The sequence below is a fragment of the Colletes gigas genome, unplaced genomic scaffold (genome assembly GCF_013123115.1).
Source record: "Colletes gigas isolate AHSC1104 unplaced genomic scaffold, ASM1312311v1 Colletes_gigas_Sc00012, whole genome shotgun sequence".
Classification (NCBI taxonomy): Eukaryota; Metazoa; Arthropoda; class Insecta; order Hymenoptera; family Colletidae; genus Colletes; species Colletes gigas.
In genome coordinates, this window is record NW_025106641.1 from 1325584 (window position 1) to 1347519 (window position 21936).

The 21936-nt window shown below is 41.1% G+C and overlaps 7 protein-coding genes across 10 annotated transcripts; 5 read left to right on the forward strand and 2 right to left on the reverse strand.

Annotated features, from left to right (window-relative positions):
• Nucleotides 1-128: 128 nt before the first annotated feature.
• LOC122398977 (diphthine methyl ester synthase) lies at nucleotides 129-1721 on the forward strand. Its single transcript, XM_043399251.1, has 4 exons — nucleotides 129-400; nucleotides 540-716; nucleotides 811-1135; nucleotides 1210-1721. Exons 1-4 carry the CDS (start codon nucleotides 266-268, stop codon nucleotides 1410-1412), a joined length of 840 nt encoding a protein of 279 aa, XP_043255186.1. The 5' UTR covers nucleotides 129-265; the 3' UTR covers nucleotides 1413-1721.
• Nucleotides 1722-1881: 160 nt separating this feature from the next.
• Nucleotides 1882-7082, forward strand: LOC122398980 (dentin sialophosphoprotein-like). The gene is made up of 3 exons (XM_043399253.1): nucleotides 1882-5559; nucleotides 5624-5751; nucleotides 5835-7082. The coding sequence occupies exons 1-3, from the start codon at nucleotides 2355-2357 to the stop codon at nucleotides 6600-6602; spliced, it is 4101 nt and encodes a 1366-aa protein (XP_043255188.1). The 5' UTR covers nucleotides 1882-2354; the 3' UTR covers nucleotides 6603-7082.
• A 431-nt stretch (nucleotides 7083-7513) lies between these two features.
• Nucleotides 7514-7894, forward strand: LOC122398908 (neuromodulin). Its single transcript, XM_043399173.1, has one exon. It carries the CDS (start codon nucleotides 7514-7516, stop codon nucleotides 7892-7894), a length of 381 nt encoding a protein of 126 aa, XP_043255108.1.
• A 1-nt stretch (nucleotide 7895) lies between these two features.
• On the forward strand, nucleotides 7896-14768 carry LOC122398982 (RING finger protein 145-like). The gene is made up of 3 exons (XM_043399257.1): nucleotides 7896-8668; nucleotides 13742-14153; nucleotides 14256-14768. Exons 2-3 carry the CDS (start codon nucleotides 13753-13755, stop codon nucleotides 14746-14748), a joined length of 894 nt encoding a protein of 297 aa, XP_043255192.1. The 5' UTR covers nucleotides 7896-8668; nucleotides 13742-13752; the 3' UTR covers nucleotides 14749-14768.
• Nucleotides 8333-11867, reverse strand: LOC122398985 (neuroparsin-A-like). The gene is made up of 3 exons (XM_043399260.1): nucleotides 10847-11867; nucleotides 10597-10774; nucleotides 8333-10528 (listed from the first exon to the last, which is right to left on the reverse strand). The coding sequence occupies exons 1-3, from the start codon at nucleotides 10897-10899 to the stop codon at nucleotides 10346-10348; spliced, it is 414 nt and encodes a 137-aa protein (XP_043255195.1). The 5' UTR covers nucleotides 10900-11867; the 3' UTR covers nucleotides 8333-10345.
• A 449-nt stretch (nucleotides 14769-15217) lies between the features above and the next one.
• On the forward strand, nucleotides 15218-19136 carry LOC122398981 (cytoplasmic tRNA 2-thiolation protein 2). 3 transcript variants are annotated; one of them, XM_043399255.1, is made up of 3 exons: nucleotides 15218-15450; nucleotides 17349-17659; nucleotides 17739-19136. In XM_043399255.1, exons 2-3 carry the CDS (start codon nucleotides 17476-17478, stop codon nucleotides 18812-18814), a joined length of 1260 nt encoding a protein of 419 aa, XP_043255190.1. In that variant the 5' UTR covers nucleotides 15218-15450; nucleotides 17349-17475; the 3' UTR covers nucleotides 18815-19136. The 3 variants fall into 3 exon arrangements, with proteins under 3 accessions (XP_043255190.1, XP_043255191.1, XP_043255189.1); XM_043399256.1 differs by lacking the exon at nucleotides 15218-15450 and adding an exon at nucleotides 16817-16915; XM_043399254.1 differs by lacking the exon at nucleotides 15218-15450 and adding an exon at nucleotides 16964-17182 and having other exon boundaries at nucleotides 17739-19133.
• On the reverse strand, nucleotides 15223-16770 carry LOC122398984 (39S ribosomal protein L40, mitochondrial). Of its 2 annotated transcripts, none has more exons than XM_043399258.1 (5): nucleotides 16559-16770; nucleotides 16135-16237; nucleotides 15976-16059; nucleotides 15463-15895; nucleotides 15223-15359 (listed from the first exon to the last, which is right to left on the reverse strand). In XM_043399258.1, the coding sequence occupies exons 2-5, from the start codon at nucleotides 16170-16172 to the stop codon at nucleotides 15237-15239; spliced, it is 678 nt and encodes a 225-aa protein (XP_043255193.1). In that variant the 5' UTR covers nucleotides 16173-16237; nucleotides 16559-16770; the 3' UTR covers nucleotides 15223-15236. The 2 variants fall into 2 exon arrangements, with proteins under 2 accessions (XP_043255193.1, XP_043255194.1); XM_043399259.1 differs by lacking the exon at nucleotides 16559-16770 and having other exon boundaries at nucleotides 15463-15661; nucleotides 15725-15895; nucleotides 16135-16517.
• Nucleotides 19137-21936: the final 2800 nt, after the last annotated feature.

Consider the following 21936-nt stretch of genomic DNA (forward strand, 5'->3'; position numbering starts at 1 on the left):
TCAAATGCTGACCGGCGTAACGTGTGTGCTCGTGTGGTAAAATATGTCGGTTTCCCCCACCACCCCGTTAGACGCTAAGGAAGTTCGTCGTCACTATTGTCGATTTCGATGCACTAACTAGCCACAGCGCATCACTGGGTACAAGTGCTTTGTTTTTGTCGAGTACACGTGTTTTTACACCAACGACTTAACCTTTTAATATCGCGTTATTGATTTACATATTAAACAATAAGTATCGTGTAACAATTCGATAAACTAGAGGAAAATGTTGCACGTGATTGGTTTGGGCCTTGGCGATGCAACGGATGTTACTGTTAAAGGTCTTGAAATTATTCGAAAATGTGATCGTGTTTATTTGGAATCGTACACGTCCATCTTAAACACTAATTTGAAAGATTTGGTAGGTATTCAAAAATAATAGATACAAGTTTCTTGAATACGCCTTTGACGACATTGTGCGAAACGATACAATGACTTTGTTGTGTCGTACTTTTCGTGTGACGATAGGAAACCAACGATAGCATGTTTTATCGAATTAGGAACAATTCTATGGACGTTCGGTATTAGTAGCCGACAGAGAACTGGTCGAGTCTAATGCGGCCGAGATATTACCGAAACATGAGAAAGAAACAGTCGCTTTTCTTGTAATCGGCGATCCGTTTGGTGCTACTACGCACTCAGATTTGGTATTACGTGCTCGAGAAGAAAACATAGAGGTAAGAGAAAAATTATTTCCGTGATTGGTACAATTTTAAAAATTACGAATGATTATTGAGAATCACCGACCAAAAGTTTTATCGCGTCATTTAGGTAAAAGTTATTCACAATGCATCTATTTTGACCGCGATTGGTTGTTGCGGTCTCCAACTGTATCGTTTCGGAGAAACAATTTCCGTTCCATACTGGAGCAAAGATTGGCGACCTGACAGTTTTTACGAAAGAATTGTATCTAACAAACAAAGGAACTTGCACACACTTTGTTTGTTAGATATTAAAGTGAAGGAACCTACTCCAGAAACTATAACTAAAAAGAAAAAGGAATATATGCAGCCACGATTTATGAGCGTTTCTGAAGCCGCTGGTCAACTGATAGAGACATTCCAGGAAAAAGCCAAAGAACCTGCGGAAGAATTAGGTGAGCTACAAAGAAAATGTGTCTCCTAATCGATATAAAATGTACAGAATGTTTAAAGTTTTATGGTTTTGCAGTTCTCGACGAGTCTACCATTGTGGTGGGGTTAGCTCGTGTAGGCTGGGATAACCAACGTATAGTTGCCTGTTCTCTTCGAGAAATGGCATCGATCGATCTAGGCCCGCCTCTTCATTGTTTAATTATTCCTGCAACGGAATTACATCCTCTGGAATCGGAGTTTTTGATGCGATACGCATTGTTGAAGCAACGCACAGTATAATAAAATTGTATTGCTACGACGTGCACCCTTCGTTTGACCTCCTTCTCACGAAACATTACTTTCCTTTTCACGAACAACAATTTCCCCGTCATCGTTCGCGTCGAACCTTTGTTAAAGTCGTATAAAATACCTATCGCTTCTTTAGAGAATTTTTAATAGGAGAGATTGTGTAGTAAGTAATAGACAACTACAAATCGGTCACGGAAATGTATAATTCGCAATTAATTTGATCGATTTTATCTTAGTTTTGGCAACCGTGGTGTAAGAGTCATAATTTCATTCGAACGGACCGCAAGGCAAGTGAAAATTACCGGTATCGACTCGTGTTATCTTCTATGAATGATTAAGCAACGAAGGTAATTCATTACGTATCAAATTTAATATTTTCTAGCGGAACCGTTAAATCAACGGGTTCGGAGAAACCTAATTACAAGTAAAGTTTGTGTAATATTTTATATTACGTCAAGTTACATACTCGTACGATTTTTATGTTTTACAGAAAGAAATCGATTAAAACGCTCGGTGTGCGAATTTAAGCGACGGTCGTTGTACGTATACTAACAGAGGAAAGAAATGATAACGTCGTTGGCAGCGGTAGGGACGATCGATTTGTCGAGGTATTGCGCGTTTGCTTGCACCAAGGTTACATCGTTGTCGAATGTCTTCGATTCATGAACGGGAAGGTTAACAGTTTAGCAATAAAATCGTAGTAAATTCGGTCCGACGATGCGTAACTGTTTGAAAAGTTTACAGTGACGCAAGTGACGAGGAAAAGCCAGTGGAAAAGAAGCGTACGATCGATTTCTTATACGCTCGCGAGTACGTAGTTTCGAGTTTGTAGTTTATACCGCTGTAAAGTGCTTTTGTTTGGGCAATTTCTGTAAACGAGAATCAAGTAATGTTTCGAGCACGCTATTAATTTGTTTAAAATTTGAAACTAGTATGGCGCTACCGGAAACGGGATTTGTAATTGCTCCTCAAATACCTCGAGGCTTGGCTCCTGCCGTCGAAGGACTCGCAAGGGAAATATTGCGACACCAACCCCACGATATTTATACATTCGCGGCCCATCATTTCGAACAGCTGGTGAAATTACGAGAAAAGGAGCGTGTCGTAGGCGTTTCGAAAATATCCGATCGCGTATCGTACAACGGTAAAAATTGTATCTGGACCGGTCGTGGCAACGTCGATCCACGTGATTCCGAATATCGTAGCGATCGGAGACTCATAAATTTTATCGAAGAAACGGCAGCAAAGGAGCTGAGAAGACCGACGAAACTATCGAAAAGAAGAAAGGAGGCGACGAATAGAAGCGGCTGGTCTATAAATGAAACCGTCAAGGTAATCAAAAGGCACGACCACGAGAACAATGCCAAAAAGAAGAAACATGGGAACACGCGAATGTATGAGAAAACGAACGAGAAAGAGATTCACAGCCATCCCGAACAATGTTCGCCGCGTTCTACGAAGAAACTCGCACGGTGTCGATTTCTCCGGTCTTCGTCCGCCGGGGATATACTCGCGAAATCTGTTAACCGTCAGCATAAAGGGAGACGGGAAAAGTTCTGCGACTGTATCGCTGATGCGGCGAATACGTCTAAAACGGAAATCGAGTACGTGGCTGATTGTAAAAAGTTGAAACGACAGAAGAGCGCCGATCAGATCGAGTGGATATGCTCGTCCGGGGATTCGAGACGAAGTCAATCTCTCGTGAATGTTGGATCGAGAAGAAATGGATCGGACGCGGAGAGAGGAACGCGACGAAATCGATTGGATCGGTTGGAGAAGCTCGAGAGCGCTGTAGTTCGAAACGCAGGAGTCGTCGTCGAGAGGGAAGCGAGAAATAGCGAGATGGAGGAAATGTTTGGCGCCGATCGAAAAGTCTCCGAAGACGAGTCGTCGGCAAGACGGGAGTCTACGTTGGAGACGTCCGTCGTTCTTCCGTCGGTCGTGCCGAGGCAAAGTTCCAGCAGATATTCGAGAAATGGCTCGCGAAACGACGCGTACGAATCAATCGAGCAAAACGATCCGAACAATTTCGTTTTGCCGCCCATTTCGAGCGACGCGACGAAACCGATCAAGAGAGAAAATAACTTGACGTTACCGGCTCTGGCGACGGCCACGGAGATTCAACGTGACTCGAACATCGAGAACGAGAAGCCTTTGGAGATTTCTGATCGTAATTCGGCGGAGAACGAGCACGGGGATGGAAAGGACGGTGGTAGCATCGAAACGGAGACCAGCGACAGGGACATCTTGGAAGAATTGGAAATTACGCGACGCTCGGATTCACGGGGGCTGGAAGTCGATGAAATTTTTAAAGATAGCTTGAACGTCACGCCAGATTCGATCGAACTTCCCCAGAGGCCGGATTCGTTGGAGCACGCGGAGGACGAGGAATTCCCTGAATCGAACGAGCTTAAGAAGAAGTTAATCGAGATAGAAATGGTTGAGAGGAGTATCGAGAATACTCTGGTTTCCTCCGTAACGGTGTCGTCCCCGATGAAACATTCGTCGCGTTCAGGATCGGAAGAAACGCATAACGACGCGATGAACGAAGCGAGGGAAGACTCTGTCGAAGAGCAGCGGCTGGTGGAAACACCAGGAAACGACAACGAAGGCATCGAAGCTGAAACGAGCGAAGAAAAGTCGGATGCCGCGGAAACTTTGTCCTCGAAAGACGGGGACGTCGATCGATCGGAAGTTGGAGGAACATCCGGCAATCCCTCGAAAGACATAGATCTTACGTGTTACGTTCTCACGGAAGGTTCTCCCTGCGAGATACCAGAATCGGTAACAACCGTGATCATCTCGGATAAAACGCTTCGGGACGATGATACGGTTCACGAGCAAGATCACGAAACGCGTCGAGAAGAATCTGATCACGACGCGAATCCTTTCGGAGAGTACATATGCCCGGAAACGTACGAGTACTCGAGAGGCATGGATGCGTACAACGTCGAGTTTTTACGGGACATAAAAGCTGCTGACGATAAAATGGCCGTCGGTCACGATCTTGGAAACATCAAAGAGGAAGAGGAAAGCGAGAAAGAGGCATTGGATAAATTTAATACACGATCCACGATGTTATCCAGCGACATTGTTGCCGTAGAATCCGACTCGTTGGGAGAAACGTTAGAGGCGGGCGGGAATAAAAACGAAGTGGAATCGATTACCGAGGCAAGCTCGAGCAATTTGGATCGAAGCAGCACCGACGTTGAAAGCACGTCGCCTCGAGTCACGTGTACGACGGACGTACATTCGGGAACGTTCGAAGGGAATTCCCCGAGAGTCGAAGATGCGGGGGGACAGAACGAACAACGAGAAACGTCTTCTTCGATCGATGTACCCGGACCGTACGTGCCCGAACTGAACTTGGATTCTCTTCGAGACGCAACGATATCCTCGATCGAAGATAGAAGCGATTCGAGGAATGTTGAAAATCAATCGGAGAAGGAAACCGACGACGACATTACTCTTCGCGAAGGCGAGAAAACTTTGTCCATGTCGGATACTCCGGACTCGGGGAAGAAGGCAGCGTCCGACGAGGACTCGTCCAAGAGCAAACTTTCCACCGATCACGAAGTCAGGGTCGAGGAGAATGGCACAGAAGACTGTCTTATCGAGCTCGAAGACAAGTGCATAGGTACGGTTAGCGAGAACAATGGAAAAGATACGCCTAACGTCGAAGAGGAGATCGCAAAGGAATTGATAGAGATCTTGACTCTCGAAACGCCGATCCCTCAAGAAGAAGTCAAGACTGAGAATAATGCTCTTGACTCGATCAACGACTCGTCGCGCTCGAATTGCACGAATCGACCGACAGACGATAGCAATCTTGCGATCGAACTTGATCCTTGCGTCGATGAAACAGGATCTATCGATCGCCCTTCGACCGGAACAAGTTCTCGAGAAAAGACAAACGGCGATGTTTGTGAAAAATATGAAGAAGAAGGAGGAATCGATACCAAAGATGTCGATGAAATCGTACATGTTTCTGTTTCTCCTTCGGTGTCCCTCGAGACAGCCGAGGATGTAGCAACCGATCGGGTCGATAGTCTTGCAGAAGATCAAGATCCCGAAGTTCCGACTGTTTCAGATTTAGAAAGCAAGTCATTGGATGCGGCTGCTAGAAGAATTCAATACTGTGAGTATTCCTACGCTTGAAATAGTTAATCGGGAATCATAAAGCGTGAATTTCTCTCCACAAGGGGCGCGAAGATTTCTAGTTGGCAAGCGTCGACCACGAGACATCGATAGGCAACAAAGTCAACAAGATTCCACGAGCCCCGCGGAAGATCCAACTGCAACGTTGTCTTCGACTCGAGAGTACAGCGAAGTATTTTCCATTTATATGTATACAGTTTGATAAATTGCAAAGATGAACGATAATTTTTTTAATTTTCTCCTTTGCTTTTTTAGAAACAAATCGAGGAGTTGGCTGTTTCGGACGATCGAGGGAAATCCGAAGATAACGAAATACCCGAGACTCCCGAAAAGGCAGAGAACGAGGAATGGTTGATAACTGAAAAGAAGGAATCGGAAACGCAACAAACAGACACGATAAGTACATCGAGCAATTTAAGGCATACCGGGGAATTTCATGATTCTTTACCGTTACCTCTTTTCGAAGTCTCCAAGGGCCAACTGTCGACCAAAGACATGCGCATGAACAACATGCGCGAAACCAGAAACCCTTGGTTCACCCTCGAGCCCGGTGCATCGTGTTTCGATTCCGAATCGCCACGAGCGGGCGTTTTCTTCGCCTTCGATTTTTCGAATGCCTTTCGACCGGTCGAAACTAAGCCAGACGATTCTAAATATTACTTGAATTTTCCACCCTGTATCGTACGTGTCGAGCGGTCCTTCGACGATGCAACGATAAAACCTGTCGATTCCGACGATATTCGTGAACCATTGGCGCTCGACGAACCACCAAAGTCCCTTTTTATAGAAGAGATTTTGGACATCGACGAAGAGAAGCAACGCGCGTCGACGGATTCATGTAAGACGGTGATCGATTTCCCTAGTGGTGACGATGAAACGGTACACATCGACAAAAACACTAATCCGTGCGAGAATTTGTCTCCCGACTCTTCTGCGATCGAGAGCGACAAAAGTCTAAAGGATGAGACGAACAAGAAGATGGAAAATGTCGAGGAAACCCAGTCTCCGAGCACGCAGAACTAAGTCTTTCGACACCTTTGATAGAAACAGTGTTGAAACATATTGTTTTAGGCAAAACGAGCTTTTTTTATTCTATAGATACGAAAGCGTAAATAATCTTATACGTATAGTACTGTTCGTTTAAATGGCCTCGTATCTTTTAAATATATTATTTTTCAGGGCTTCTTGATTTCCGTTTCGTTCAGGCTTGACCGAGACTATTCGAGCGAACAGTATGCTCCTCGATTGAAAAGTGCAACGCGTGGGTGGAATAACCGATCGGCCGACGGAGTTGAACGAATCGACACGATCGTTCCTTAGAATCTAGATACGAAATTAGACACGTTATTTCTGCACATTCTTACACACTCGTTACGAAAACGTAGCTACGAAAATGTCAAGAACGGCTCGCCAAGGCGAATAACGCGGTGCCGTTCAGCCGCGAGGAAGGAAAAGAAACTCGAAAAAGCCACACTGCGACGCGGTTGTATCGCGGAAGAAAAGTCCGTAGTCAGTCGAAGAGCTTAAAAGGAAACGCATGCGCGAACGCTAGGGGTTACGTATTTTCGACGAGTTACGCGATTGTTCTACAGTATCGTACGCGTGTTCGTGGATATTCGCAGTCGTTCCTACGGAATAGCATCCACCGGTTCTCTGTTGCACCGTCTTGGTTCGATTCGTTTAGAAATCGTACAACGGCGGATATTTTTACTACCGATTTCCGTTTCGAATCGCGGCTACAACATGTGGAACTTTCCCAACGACGAAAGTACATTTAGAATTTACTTTCGAGACATCCTTGTTTCTTGACACTCGGATAAGTTGCGTTCAGAGACGGCGGCGAAGACGATCGCAAGAATGAAAGGTTGTTTCGTTGTCGGGGAATGAGATAAAAGAAAGGATAACAGTGAACGGTCGAGTATCGTGAGAACGTCATGCTGCAAAATTCCGACCAAGATATGACGAAAGCGAACGTGGCAGCGACGAAGATCCAAGCTAATTTCCGGGGTTACCGAGTACGGAAACGGATGAAAGAATCGAACAATGAAGCGAGATCGGAGTCGTCGGGCGCAGTCGATCGTGAACGGAAACAACGGGAGGATGGACGCACGGACGATGACGATTCCTCGAGTTTGGAGAAACGGGACGCAGCCGCGGAATCCTTGGAGGATAAGTCGGCGACTAAAATTCAAGCCCGTGTACGCGGATTCTTGGTACGGAAGAAACAGCAAATTGCACGCGAGGCCGCGACCAGAATCCAAGCGGGCTTTCGTGGCTTCAAAACCAGGAAACTGTTGAAACAAAACGAACAATGACGTACTGCTGTGCTCATCTCCCATGTGCTCTCTGTTTCTATTCACTTTTCGTCCCTCTCGTTTCTACGTTATTCGCGGTATACTCGTTGCGTGTTTAACCAAGCGTTCACGTTAGTTGTTAATAGATAGTAGCTTGATCCGCTTGTCGACGATTGATCGTCCGTTTATGCAGAAAATAGGTTGTCACGAGTGTTGTTTTGTCGTTCGCGTATCGCGGCGTCTTTGTAAACGAAAGGTTCTCGCTGGCTCGCTGGGAATTACAGTGTCCAAATAATTGCCAAAATTAAACGTTCTATTTCTGCGCGAGCAAGCAAGATCACGAGTATCTCGAAAATAAAGGAAATTTCGGCGCGAGTGTACGTCGGAGTAACTACCCCGGAATCGTTACTTTTTAACGCGTGTTTCGCGTTAACGAGCGTTTTTTTTTTTTTTCGAGCATTTACGTCGATCGTTGTCGCCATATCGTCGCGTTCGCACCGCCAGTGATCCCTTCGCGGCGAATGGTATCCATAATTATTGGGGAACAATCGAAATAGCATCGGTAGCTACCGACGATGTTGGCAACGACATTGACACTGCTATTGCAAGCGCGAAAATATTTGTCGAGCAACCAGTTAATTTCAAACCGTCCGACAGTTGAGTCCCGACGAAGCTCGGAATGTGATATCTCGTTCTTTTCCCCCCCATTTCTCTTTTTATACAAATATTCCGCAGTGACGTCGTACAGGACCGTCCCCTTCGATATTCTTTCTGCCTTCGATGCGAATCTTTGAGGTATGCAAAGAAAGAACCGGCTATATACAATAGTTCCGTCGTTTCTAAAACTAAATCGCTACGCGCGCGAACAATTTTAGAGGAAGCGTTGCCATACCGCTTTCGGGGTGTACTTTGTGCGCGCGGTTTTATCCTTAACACTTGTACGGTCGCGCGTTTCACGCGACGCGAGCTATTTTTCGATCCGACATATTCGACAGTTTATAAATACTCGGAAGTTTTATCGCAAAGAGATATTAATTTTCTGTAGACTTTCGTTTGGAAACTATTCCTGAACTATGATTCATGGGAAGTGAAATTTCCGATCGACTCGTTTATAAATTTAACTCGATACGCTATCGATCGTTTTTTGAAGAATCGTCGATCAATTCGAACGCGAAGAGCTTGGCTATTGATAGGCCAAAGTGAGGCGCACGCGGACACCCGAGAATATTATTATAAGGAATTATAAATATAGAGATATCGTAACGAGCATAGGAGATAGAACTTGAACCTGAATAAACGCAATAAATTGAATGGATGACGACGGTGACTGAAACAGTAAAATCACGTACACGTGACGGTGGCCGGCAAAATGTTAAGGTCCATTTATCAAGCGACACAGAAACACACAACGATAAGCTGGCGCGGTATGCGACCGTTGTATACGATGTCGCCTAAATTATGCGCCGGAGCATAGAAAATAATTCTAAATTGTCTCGAATGCTTCGAGGCATGTCTCGTCGCGTAGAGTCCCCTTTATATCGAATGAGGGGGGGGGCGAGTTGCTTCAAGTTTGTACGAAAGTAAAATTATGATGAAAATTACTTTGAAAGAATGGAAATGTATATGCGCGATAAAGATAGAGCGGAGGGAAAAGAAAAGACAACAGCGTGGGGGGGGGTGAAACGTATGAAATGAAGTTTTTAAGCAACCAGGTCGAATCTTTCGCCTCGTTTTTTATTTACGTAATACAGAGTATGGGTTGATACATGGTACGACTACTTTCTTTTTCGAAACGTCCAAACGTAGAAAAGTTTGCCTGGAAAATATTTTATGTCGGTTCAAGGAAGTTTTCTACCGTATCGTTCATTGTACCGTAATCAATGCGTTTTACAGTGGAAACACTCCCTTAAAGGGGTGAAACGTGTGAAAGATAAGAATGAATACGTGTCCGATTAGATATACTATTTTCCATAATTGGGTTTTTATTATGTCAACACCGAATAAAAATTTCTTCGAGCGAAGCTGCAGGGTTTTTTAGCTTGTAGTTGGTAAAAAATGCAAATAAATGTATCGCTCGGATAAATGTAAATTCGACGATTGGTAAGCGCTGTTTCGAAAATTTGTTTCCACCTTTAACCGTCTCTCTTTCTGTCTTTTTCTCTTTGTCAGCCTTTGGTTTCTGTTCATCCCTGTTCCGCTTTCGTTCGCTTCCCATCATCTCTGGTCATCCGCGTCCTGTTTCGCTTCTTTCGTGTCAGTCTTCGTCCGACGTTGATCCGGACTTTCGATCCGTATCGTAATAATCGTCGTAATAGTTTCTCTATCATTAGATCGCGCGTGTATTCGATAACCATAATTAAATAAAACTTTCAAGCCCTCGGGTACTCCCCCGAACTTGCCTAATTTAACAATATTTAAATATCTCGTTTCGGTAATCAGGTAATCCGTCCGGCTAACGACATAGTCAGAACTTTACGATTCCATCGGCGGTACTCGATAGTCGAATGGATTTTCGTGGATCGTACAGTCATGCTGTTCTTGCATACAGTTTAGGTCCATTACGCTGCACCCCGCGCACCTGTTGCATTTGCAAAACATACCTTCGCCGCAAATGCCGTACATATTCGCCAGTCCTCCGCATATCTCACCGAGTCCCTGAAACAAAATGTATTAGATCTCGATTCGGTATGCGTGAAATTTACAACCATAACATAGCGACTGACCTTTCGATTACTGACCTTTCGATTACTGACCTTTTTGCACACTTTCCCGCCGCAAAAAGATGAGTACGTGAAACCGGCTGGACAATCGTTGCACTTGTTTCCACAGACACGTTCCTCGCAGGGTATCTCTGATTCTATTTTTAGTCTGGTCAGTGGATACCCGAAACATTTGTCGAACCTAATAAAACGTATTATTTTTTTTTAAATTTCAACGCGTTAAGATTCGAACTATAGAATTTGAAATTCTTACAGAAGGGCAACGACTAGTAGCACCGCTATGCAAACAGTCTGGGTGGCCGGCATTTCGGTTGCTGGTTCTGAAACAGAATTCAAACGTAATCAGTCGATCTATCGGTAAAGAAAAAAAAAAAGGAACGCGTATAGCGTCGCGACGCGAACAAAATGATTTTTAGTTTATATAATTAGTATAAATTGTCCACGCTACCGTAGGTAGACGGGTCGAAAATGATTTTTACCATTTCTAAAAAAAAAAAAAATTCACCAACCAAGACTTTTTCGTTTTCTAGCAGGTGTGTTGGCCAAATGTCATTTTCACCCGTTTTACAAAGATTACGCCGCGGCGTCGGGTGCAGCGGCCAACCAATAGAACCCGAAGATTACCCAAACGAAACGAAAAACCTTTCTGTACCCTTATTAACGATATAGTGATCGCGACTCTTATCTCTACCTATTTCTATTGCTCGTTCCTGTTCGATCCGATACCTAATGCGAACATTTCTGCGGAATTAACACCCGTAATGCAACGAATCGAAACAAATGCAACGATAACGTTGCATCGAACGAAGGAAGCCTCGATAATCGGCCAATAGGACCACCGCCCGGTACTGTCAGATTTCCGGTTTGTACTAGTTCGTGGAAAGCTGAAACAGAGATTCCGATGCTCGAAAGATCCATCTATCTAATCGTTCATTCTTTGGATCTACTTTTGTGGATGGTAGCGCATAGCGTAACAACAAGAGACACGAAATGCAAAAGGCGGGACGAAACAACAAATCCCTCGGCCGCGGCCTAACGTTTGCGTGACGTATTAACGGTTTTACGAGCTCTTGGACCGATTCTGAGGGCAAAGATTGCTGCCGAGCGATTTATCGATAGCTAGAAGCGAGGAGACAATTTTCCTCTTGCTCTTCGACCTTTCGTCGCTACACAGCTTCGCCGCCTCGCTGTCTTCCCGTATCAGTCGAAGACGTTTTTGTGAATCACTTCATTCGCGCATGAACAGCGATTCTTAACCACCGGTCAACGATGCGCCCGCCAGTCGTTTTAATCTTTTATTAATCCTTCGCGATATAGATTTTATATTTATTATATTTCCTAAATGAAATTTAAATTAAGTTACAATACGTATCGTATGCGTTGCCTGTAAAGTTCAAAGGGTTAAAATTCTTATAATTATTTGTAATTAAGGAATGTACCAAATCTTATACCAGTTATAATTGCATAGTATCAGGATGAAATTCGTAACTTGTGGATATCTGAAATCCGACAACAATAATTACAGACGTCCGGGGGGGGAAAAAATGGCGACGGTATCGAAGCTCGAAGTATGAATTTCTCGTGTAATAACATGCTGCTAACTTATTTGCTTATCAAGATCTGGCAAAATTTCTGGCGATTTTAAATCTGTTTGCCTCGGATAAGCGGCGTACTTTCCTATCGATTCTAGCGTCCGTTCTTCTAGATTTCACTTTTCGAGAAATATCTTGGAACGTTCCATAACGCTTGGTATATTGTATACATATAACTTGGACGCATACGCGCTAATCTATGGACGAACCGGATATTTAAGAACGAGAAGTCGTAGGTTGCTTAGAGCTTGACGGTCAAGCCGGACGAAGCAGGACATCCCCCTCTGTTTCGTGTACTAAGAATAGCAAAAAGGATTTGCGTTGGTTGTGATCGATGCCAGATTCTCTTTCAGAATTTCTTCTTCGCGTTATCTCTACCCGCCTATCTGCATATTTCCTTTGCTTTTCCGTTGCCACCCGACAGTCGTATCGTTTATCGTTTACCCGAAGGGTATACAAGGTGTTCGCGGGAACACTAGCCAGCGTTTTTCACGAAAAATGATAAACGTCTTGAAAAAAATTAGAGAGGGTAAAGTTATATCGTTTTTTTTATCACCAGCATAATAATAATACTCCACCTCTATTTACCCGAACCGCTACCCTGTTCTATTTTAATTTCGCCGATAGCGTTTAAAAGTTGCGTTTAAATTTTTACTAAAATTTCGGGGCATTTTATCCCCTCGCCCTTCGACCTCTTCCTCTGTTTTTCTTTTCGTGGGGGGGGGGGTAAAAAAATGATAAATGCAAAAGAATACACAACAGAGCAAACCGCTGGATTTACCAACCAGTAACGAACAATCGTTATAAAAGCATACAATGCATTCGATGCTCACCCTATGCAAATATTCCAAATGTACCTAAACAGTAACGGAGAATTTAATAGCGACGATTAGTTCTCTCTCTACCTGTTTCACGATAATATCAAAACGCTAAGACACGATTATTGAAAGACGAAGAGACGTTGAATGTGCCATTGAAGCCAAGTACGCTTTGTTTTATAGGGACGTGAACAAAGGGAGAGAGAGAGAGGCCATGAACGCGCGCGCATCTGTTCATCCTAGAAACTGTATATACCTACGTATTGTATCGTTTTTCCCCAAGTGACGATCCCGGTTGCCATGTGAAATCCTTGCTTTCCATTCGAGTTCCCTCCCTCCCCTATATCATAAATATTCTTCTGGGCACGTCTTCTCCGATTTTCGCACATTTTCTTGATGGGCGTCTATTAATATGCAAATGTTCTCGCTCAGATGTTACGAAAAACGAAGATGATCATTCATCGATGCGTTATTTGCACTTGTTACGTTCGATTAACAATCTCGCCAAATTATAATACGTTGTCAACCCTATTAACATAATGTATCCATGAGATTGTTGCCTCGGCGAACCAAGATTAAGTTTTCTATTATTCGCGCTCCGTGATGAGAGAGAAAGGAAGGAAGAGAGATTTAAATTTCATCTTACAAACGTACCCCGATGAAAAATCCAGTTTACTGGAGTTTATTAATTCGAACGAGAATGTTCTTCACTTTTCTGTTACATGTTCTTTTGCAAAGGTTCTGTCAAGATGATCCCGCGGCGTTTGGGCAGATTTCTGGCGCGATTTTACGAGCCGATCGATCGGGGGGAGACCCTCTTTCTTCGAATGAAGAATATTTCTCTGATGACAAACCAAATTGTATTCCTAGTGCTGGCCGATCGAGTCCTTGTACCAGAATCTAAAACGACGTGCCTTTATACGTTGATGTTTTACAATGTAATTACTTACTGCGTTAGTTACATCAAAGAATTGATCGAGAAAGAAGATTGGTCGCCGTATGTAACCCTCACTGAAAGATCCAGGATTAAGCATTTAGCTATGTCCGCTACTAAAATAGTACTCGAATGGACCAAGGCCGTTACCTTTATCGTAACGATAACATTTATGCTTCTCGTATTCGGTTTGGAACAGGGTCTCCAAAATTACAAGTAAGTAAAATAATGAATGAAACAAATAAGAAGACGGATATAAAAAGAAGGTGAAATTGAATACCTAATCACTCAATTGTTCGATATGCGTTCTTGTTGTAGACCATCGACATTTTACACGGTGATAACATGGATTTATTATTCAGCGACGGAAAAAATTTTCGTCGAGATGTTTCCGTCGATTCTCAAGTATTTTCAATTGGACGCTTTCGAAAACATGGAGGAACTTTATGCTCCGGTGATATTAAGATCGTTCACTATAGCTATCTCGGCTTTGTTCATCTTGCTACTCGTACCGATAGCATCCTGGAGATTCTTGTTCGTCGCCACCTACTTGAACGTTTATTTGAGATTAAAAGACCTCGTGCAACAATCTGGCGCCACGCTGCAACGCGAACGTGAAATATTGAATCGTTATAGGAAAGCGACGCGCGAAGAAATTGAACATTTCGACGACGTTTGCGCTATTTGCCTTTGCGGTATGACCAAGGCAAGGATGACACCTTGTCATCATCTTTTCCATGCAGATTGTTTGCGCCAATGCCTCAAGACCAACGACACATGCCCTACGTGCAAAAGGGAACTGACATCATGATCGCGTCAACATAGATTTTGTTTCTTCTTTGTATGGCAAACAAGATTGAAATCCGCTTGTTCTTGACGCTCCGAATCATTTAAATAGTTAACATTGGAATACCATTGCTTCCTTTTCCAACAAGTTAGAAATTTACGATATCATTAAAAACCAAACATGTATTTACGTCCATCTATAAACGCTCGCACACGAATTGAATGAAAATTTGTTTTTATTGCATCTAGATTTATACGATGTACACAGTACTATTTATACGTGCATATACAAAAGTATATATCCTAAAATAACGTGTATTCTAATAAATTCGAGATCGTAAATGTTTCCATCGTATTAACTAAATTTTTTTAATAGGTTGTGAATTTAAATATCGAGAAACATAAAAATTAATAGCTTTCCCATTAGCTAAATAAATGGTTCTGTAGAACGCTAGCTTTTTTGTGTCCGGTAGGTCTTTATTTAAAACACATTTACTCCATTCATGTACTTATTCATGTTTCTCCAACATATTTCGTAGTAATATTTATATAAACACCGTCTGGACTATCATAATCATTTATTGGTGGATTATGTACTGGCCCAACTGCACTGTATGGCAAAAAGGAATCGTCGGTCTGAAAGAAAAATATAATTTTTGAAGGAAGAAATATTTGGCAATTATTAATAAGAACAAGAATCGTTTGAGATTATTTTCTAGTATTCAAAGTATATATATACTTCTATTGCTTTTTTGTAGAGTTCCTCTGATGCCGCTTTCAATTCGTTTAATGCTTTTTCTTGCGAAAGCATGATAGATTCCATAACATGCACGTCTTTCTTCCATTCTCTGTGTTTGTACTTGGACCATTCTTTAATCAACAAGCTTCTTCTTTCTATTTCTTGTATGGACAGTGGTGTAAGAGGACGGGATCGTTCCCTACAAAATATCGAGTTATACGTATACTGGAAATAAAATGGCAAAAAGCTATATATAACGTACTCTTTCTGTTCGATTAATTCGGTCGGTACATTGATTTCGTTCAGTGGTTTCAGCTGCTTGACATGTCTTTGTAAACGGCGTATTTGTTTCTCCAGTTTCTTCTTCTTTCTCTCTTCCCTAGCTCTGATAATGGAAGGATCCAGTCTTCTTTTCTTTTTAAGCGGTTCTCCTCTAAAATACACGCAAACATAAACACAGCGTTCGATATCGTTAACATAGTTTTACAAAAAAGAAAATTTTAAATTACTTACAAAAGCATATCGGTAACTCGAAAATACAATGGATATGCGCATGTGGAAACATTGCATGGACTAACGATCGAAGACATGGACAACCTGTATCAATAGGCAATTGTATTTATGATTATCGATACATTTGGATCTTAAAGTAGAAATCTACTAAATGGTTACCTGGAGAAAGTATTCACCACGTTTAATACACCTATCATTTCTACGAATCCCAACTATTTCAGTCTTTAATATTGTTTTGTTACTTCCAGCTTTTATAACCTACCTATAACATTTGATTATTAACTGTAAGCATGAAAACATTGTACAAAGTGTTACAAAGTAATAATTGGAAATAATTGGCGAAGTATGCCGCTTAAAATATATTTAATACTATCTACATGTGTGTGTAGTAATTGCAAATAAAAACAAAATAATCTGAGAACAGTAATGATAATGATCATTAACAATATATAATTCGAGAACATCGACTCGACATAAGAACATAAATATTGTTAATTGTGTATTACGTAAGATAATTGGCGCGAATGTTTCTCGAAATCGAACAAATATAAAAATTTGATCGCATAAAATTTCTTTAACTTACGCGTTACGTGGTACACATTACATGAAGTAATTCGTCATAAGCCATTACAGAATTTCAGCAATAAATAACTTTATGAGAAATAACTAAAATAATTTTATTACGTGTTAATGAATTTATGATCTATTTCTGTGTAATGATAGAACAGAAAATATAGAAATAAATCTATTACATAAATTATATGTACATATATACCCCGTAAAATGAAGGTTTTGTTAAACGATACTTTTTATTGTCTATGATGTTAGAAAAATCCTACTAGACCATTCGAGCACGAAACGGTAGACAATTATTTAGTAATATTGTATAAAATTGTATGTATCTGTGAATCGAATGTGAATTTACATGTGCATACCTATGGTATGTGGAAATATTACAAATGCATACTAAAATCTGCATCGTATAAATTTACAAATATACAAATATTTATACAGTGTGTACGTCCCTTTAACCTAAGTTTCAATCAATGACGATTATAAGAACACAAAAACTACATTAATAGCTACGAAATTAATCATCATCTCATGATATTGTTAAACACCTGTGACTAAAAAAGAAGGAAACAATGTGTACGTTAAACATGCTCGAATGCAACACCTTTGAAACAGGCGAAACGACGATGGACACGTAAGTATTTCGTTCTGGCACTAGATAATTTTGTGTTATTTTCCAACGAAGTGTTTTTAGTTTATTAATAAACAATTTTTCGAGTAGTTATAAATGTTCGTATAGAAAATCATGTGCTGTACCAATACTTATATATTTATACATATTTTTATTTAATGTTTCGTAGAATTGCTGCCACTGCCGATGCTGCTTCCCACGCAATCAATACAAGTACATGTAAAAAATGTAGAAGCCAGAATGTTAGAGTCTTATTAAGAGACAAAGATAGATATTGTAAAACTTGCTTCTTGTCTATGGTAACGCATAAGTTCAAAGCCACGCTCGGTAAATCAAAGTCAATACGTCCAACCGATACAATACTTGTCGAACATTCGGGAGAAGCAAATTCAACAGTACTTGTACATCTTATCAAGGCAAATGCAAACGAATCAGTTAACAAAAGACTTAAGTGTCTATGTAAAATACTATACATAGATGGTAAGAGGACAGTTAATCTTCTAATAGAAAGCATCTGTAAATCTGGCACGTTACCGTACGTTTTTGTTTTTGCGAACAGATGGTATGGTGATGGGACGCACGCTCGAAGAACGAAAATTTATTTGGAACGCATTGGCTGAAGAAGCGGAAAGTTTGCAATTACCAACATATGTTGTACCTTTAACAGAATGTACAACCAATGTTCATTGCGAAGAGATACGGTCGATAAATGTAATGGAAACAACTGCGACGAGCAATGATGCGATAATGCAAAAGATTTTCAATAATTTGGAAAGCAATACAGCGAAAGATGAATTATTGCGACAACTGAAGCGCAAATTGATTGTGTCCGTGGCTCGCGAGCTTAATTGTAATAAAGCTTTTGTTGCTGATACGTCTCTTGATCTTGCAGTACAAGTGCTTACAGATGTGTCGACGGGAAGAGGCTGTCAATTATCTGTAAATGTTGGTTTCTCCGATACAAGATGTACAGATGTAACTTTACTTAAACCGCTTAGAGATTTCACAAGAGACGATGTAACTGGCTACTTGGAGTGCTGCGAGCTAACTCCAATTTTTAGTTCCACAAATTATAATCAATCTTTCCCTAATTCCATAAGGAGCATTACAAAAGATTTCATTTGCCAGTTAGATTCTAAGTTTCACAGTACCGTATCCACGATATATCGTACGAGTGAAAAATTGGGCACAAAAGTAGAGGAATTTCATAATATGAATCTTAATAGGGACATTGTTGCTAATGCTGATATTAACGATACCTGTCTACTTTGCGAATTGACTCTGGACTCGTGTTACGTGCGTGACGAGCAATTCTCTGTCATACAAGCAAGGATATTTTCTGAATTAGTTTCAACGGATTCTGCATCAAATACGACTTTAAATTCCGGAAGAACGGAAGAAGTAAATGACTCGGAAAAGAAACTCTGTCGATGCGATAATACTACTTGTACACCGCTTCACGCGCAGCCTTTACAACCAGATATAATTGAAAAATATCTCTGTTACGGCTGCAGATTAATCTTTTTAAATTCAAATAAAAAATTCGGTTCGTTACCTACTTTCTTGCATCGTAAAATTCAAGAAAAATTACAAATTACGCATCTACGAAAAGAAATAACAGACTTTCTATTATAAATAATAAAATGTAAAGTAATAGTATATTATTACTCAAAAGTAATAAATTATTACTAAAATAATATATTATTACTTTAGAGAGAATCATGTTATTGATGAATAAATGCAAGCAACGTCTATTCTATACTTCGTCTATGACCATACCTAATCTATGATAAGTCTATTCTATCCAATGACCACAGACGAGGTATACGAGTAGATCTTACATTCAATGTATTTTTTATAAGCCCCATTAATACGCATTGTTGCATTTTGAAACATTAAAATCTTTCAATCCATTTAGAAGTTATGTTTTAAACATACGCATGAGATTTTGGGTAATATTTCTAACCTCGCATTATATTTTCGGAAAAGAATTTTTTTCTCGAAAATGCGTAGGATTTCGGGGGTACGTCTATTCAATAAAAATGAATTCAATAAAAACGATTCGAAATTTTTCAATTTCGCCGCAAAAATTTTCTGGTCGGTATAGCAAGTTTCTACACTCGCCTGTGGATAAAGCAGTCGGTCTTTTCGGTTGGTATGGATTCGTTTTGAAACAAGAGTAATTTAATTGCTGACAGGTGGCGTCAGTAATAGACATTGCGTCAGTTATAGACATTGGTACTATCGAGTGGAACGTTCATTAACGTGTACAGTAAAACGTTTTATCGCAGAATTAAAGTAATCAATACCGTAAGATCAAATTTTTAACTAAGTATAGTGTGTTCATCCGATGCTTAATCTTTTTAAAGAATATTTTCATTCTGTACAAAGCAATAAATTGTGTTACGTAAAAATTTGGTTAAAGAAGAATAGTACATTGTGAAAATATGTTGTATTCTATATATGAAATTCATATAACATTCAACTTCCTCGATCTGTTATTTTCTTATAAATGGTAAAAATTATAATCTTCGTTTTTTAGATACACCATGGTGGACTTGATGGAGCCTATGTTCAGATGTCGTAGTTTTGGTGCAGTGGACCTTGCCTTTGTAAGCTTACAAAGAAATCCCGACTGTAAAAACTTTGAATATAGTTATGCCGATTGTGTCGACGCTTATGGATATTACAACGGACGGAAAAAATGTTTGTTTCACTTGGAAGATTTAGCGGAATGTCTCTACAAGACAAAGCAAGGAATGCGAATGAATATGATGATTAAAGAACGTAACCACCAGATAAACGAAGGAAAACGAGGTTATCTACCCTATCCTCGTTCTGATTTGTTGTGAATATCAAAGATGTATCTTTGTAATACGTTCTTTGAAACAATTTATAGGAGACTTCATTAATATATTATGTATTTCTGCAACGAAAGCATAATGCAAGGTGTCATAGTAAATTGTAAAAAAGAATCTAATGTATGACTGGAAAGGAAAATGAAGCATATTATACGTACTCATTTTTGTCATTTCCATGTTTCTTCCTCCAGTACCTTGTTTACATATGTACAAAGAGCATTAAATATTGAAAGAAAAATTGTAAAATAATGAAATATGCTAATTCGAAACGAATGGAAAATGTATAAAGAGTATTTAACACTAAATTTATGAACGTTGCCAACATACGTATTTCTATTGAAACCGTTGTATTAGCCGGTTCATCGAAACGTATTACTTTAAAATTCGAATATGTATTTGCGTTATTAGATCGATCAAATGGCTAAAAAATGATATTTATGTTTTCTGTAACCGTAGGTGTGAAATGTGAAATCCGGCATATTTACAGGTTGCGCAGATCTAGTGTTAATGCAAGTTAGACGCGTGTGTATTTCGAGCATACTGTCGCTAGATGGCAGGAATATGTTAAATGGGAGAATGAATGGTGTAACATGTGAAGCGGTTTGGCGGGCAGGCGGGTATGCGAGGGAACAGAGAAAGATACGCAAGTACGACGGTAGGTTGCCGACTTGTTAGGCCGGAAGGCGGGCGCACCTGTCTGTCATCAGCGCCGACTGTCAATCTTACTGACGCTGGCGCATACGACACGAGGACCCGCCGCATTCGTAGTGTTTATCTGTCACGGTAATCGCGAAATTAGACGTTACGGAAATTGAATCGGATAGAAAAAGCCACCGTGAAGGAACAAAACGCAGAAAAATTACACAGAGATACGCCGGTGAGTTGTCGAACGACGTATCAGTTAGTCTGAGAAGAAAACGCGAGAAGGAAAGAAGCCGCGAAGACTCCGCCGTGTGATAACTGTTCGACGGTGTGGACACGGTGTGTATTTTTCAGTGCTACTCTTCGATCGCTACCGTTCGTACATCGAAATTCGTAACCAACGAAAACCGAGGTGGTTAAAGTTTGTTTTGCGCGAACGTTGCAGATTTCGCGTACGTGCGATTCCATCGGCGCTCGTGCAAGCGTCCCCGCGTATTGTTTGCTCGGCTTTCGTGCTCTTTTTTTCGGTTGTTTTGTTTCTTTTTAGTTTGTTCGGTTTGCGTGGTTACGACACGTGCGAGGTGACTTACGATCATAATCCGACAGTGCATTTCTATCGTCTTATCGACTGCCTTCTTTTCTGTTTGACAGTTCATCGGAATCATCGAGTAAACAATTTTTGGCCACGAGGACCAATTACTACACCGCGTGTGCGTTACATTTACTTCGATTTCTTCGCTATGGACCATCGTATCGGTGAGTGTAAATCGATCGAATAATCGGGTGTGCTTGTGTTGTAGTTCCGCGACGCGTATCCCACGGTTTTGTTTAAAGGTATCAATTTTTTTTTTGGGTAAAATTTTACTATTTTTAGTACGTTGAAAATTATATCGTGGGACGCCATCGTCTATGATGCTGCAGCGCGTGGCTACCTAGCCAACACGCAGTCAGCGAACCAGCTAGCTAGTCAGGCACGTGGTGGCGCGCCATGGCGCGGACTTCGTTACTTCCACGGGGCTCACCAGCCTTGCTCCACGGAATCCGCTCTTCGTTATAATTACCAACTGTCATTCTGCTTTTTCCGTCGTGCCTTCCATGCTTGCTTGCCTGCCTGCCTGGCTCGTTCACTTTGCGTCCACGCGTACCTATCATACATGCATATACGTTTACGCGCGTTTCCAAGCTTCTCGCCCGCCACTACTGTTGGCTATCTGCAAAATAGTACGTCTACGTTCTTAATCCTATTTCTTTCTA

Coding starts and splice junctions, on each gene's coding strand:
- LOC122398984 (XM_043399258.1), bottom strand. CDS start 16,172: ATGATAGGTGTATTAAACGTGGTGAATACTTTCTCCAG. Junction 15,896..15,975: donor CGAGTTACCGATATGCTTTT/GTAAGTAATTTA, acceptor CGTGTATTTTAG/AGGAGAACCGCTTAAAAAGA. Junction 15,360..15,462: donor TCTACAAAAAAGCAATAGAA/GTATATATATAC, acceptor TTTTTCTTTCAG/ACCGACGATTCCTTTTTGCC.
- LOC122398982 (XM_043399257.1), top strand. CDS start 13,753: ATGATCCCGCGGCGTTTGGGCAGATTTCTGGCGCGATTTTACGAGCCG. Junction 14,154..14,255: donor CAGGGTCTCCAAAATTACAA/GTAAGTAAAATA, acceptor TTCTTGTTGTAG/ACCATCGACATTTTACACGG.
- LOC122398980 (XM_043399253.1), top strand. CDS start 2,355: ATGGCGCTACCGGAAACGGGATTTGTAATTGCTCCTCAAATACCTCGA. Junction 5,560..5,623: donor TGCTAGAAGAATTCAATACT/GTGAGTATTCCT, acceptor TCTCTCCACAAG/GGGCGCGAAGATTTCTAGTT. Junction 5,752..5,834: donor CGACTCGAGAGTACAGCGAA/GTATTTTCCATT, acceptor TTGCTTTTTTAG/AAACAAATCGAGGAGTTGGC.
- LOC122398977 (XM_043399251.1), top strand. CDS start 266: ATGTTGCACGTGATTGGTTTGGGCCTTGGCGATGCAACGGATGTTACT. Junction 717..810: donor CTCGAGAAGAAAACATAGAG/GTAAGAGAAAAA, acceptor CGCGTCATTTAG/GTAAAAGTTATTCACAATGC. Junction 1,136..1,209: donor AGAACCTGCGGAAGAATTAG/GTGAGCTACAAA, acceptor ATGGTTTTGCAG/TTCTCGACGAGTCTACCATT.
- LOC122398908 (XM_043399173.1), top strand. CDS start 7,514: ATGCTGCAAAATTCCGACCAAGATATGACGAAAGCGAACGTGGCAGCG.
- LOC122398985 (XM_043399260.1), bottom strand. CDS start 10,899: ATGCCGGCCACCCAGACTGTTTGCATAGCGGTGCTACTAGTCGTTGCC. Junction 10,775..10,846: donor CTACTAGTCGTTGCCCTTCT/GTAAGAATTTCA, acceptor ACGTTTTATTAG/GTTCGACAAATGTTTCGGGT. Junction 10,529..10,596: donor GAAAGGTCAGTAATCGAAAG/GTCAGTCGCTAT, acceptor ATTTTGTTTCAG/GGACTCGGTGAGATATGCGG.
- LOC122398981 (XM_043399254.1), top strand. CDS start 17,121: ATGTGTACGTTAAACATGCTCGAATGCAACACCTTTGAAACAGGCGAA. Junction 17,183..17,348: donor GGCGAAACGACGATGGACAC/GTAAGTATTTCG, acceptor AATGTTTCGTAG/AATTGCTGCCACTGCCGATG. Junction 17,660..17,738: donor TAAAATACTATACATAGATG/GTAAGAGGACAG, acceptor TTTTGCGAACAG/ATGGTATGGTGATGGGACGC.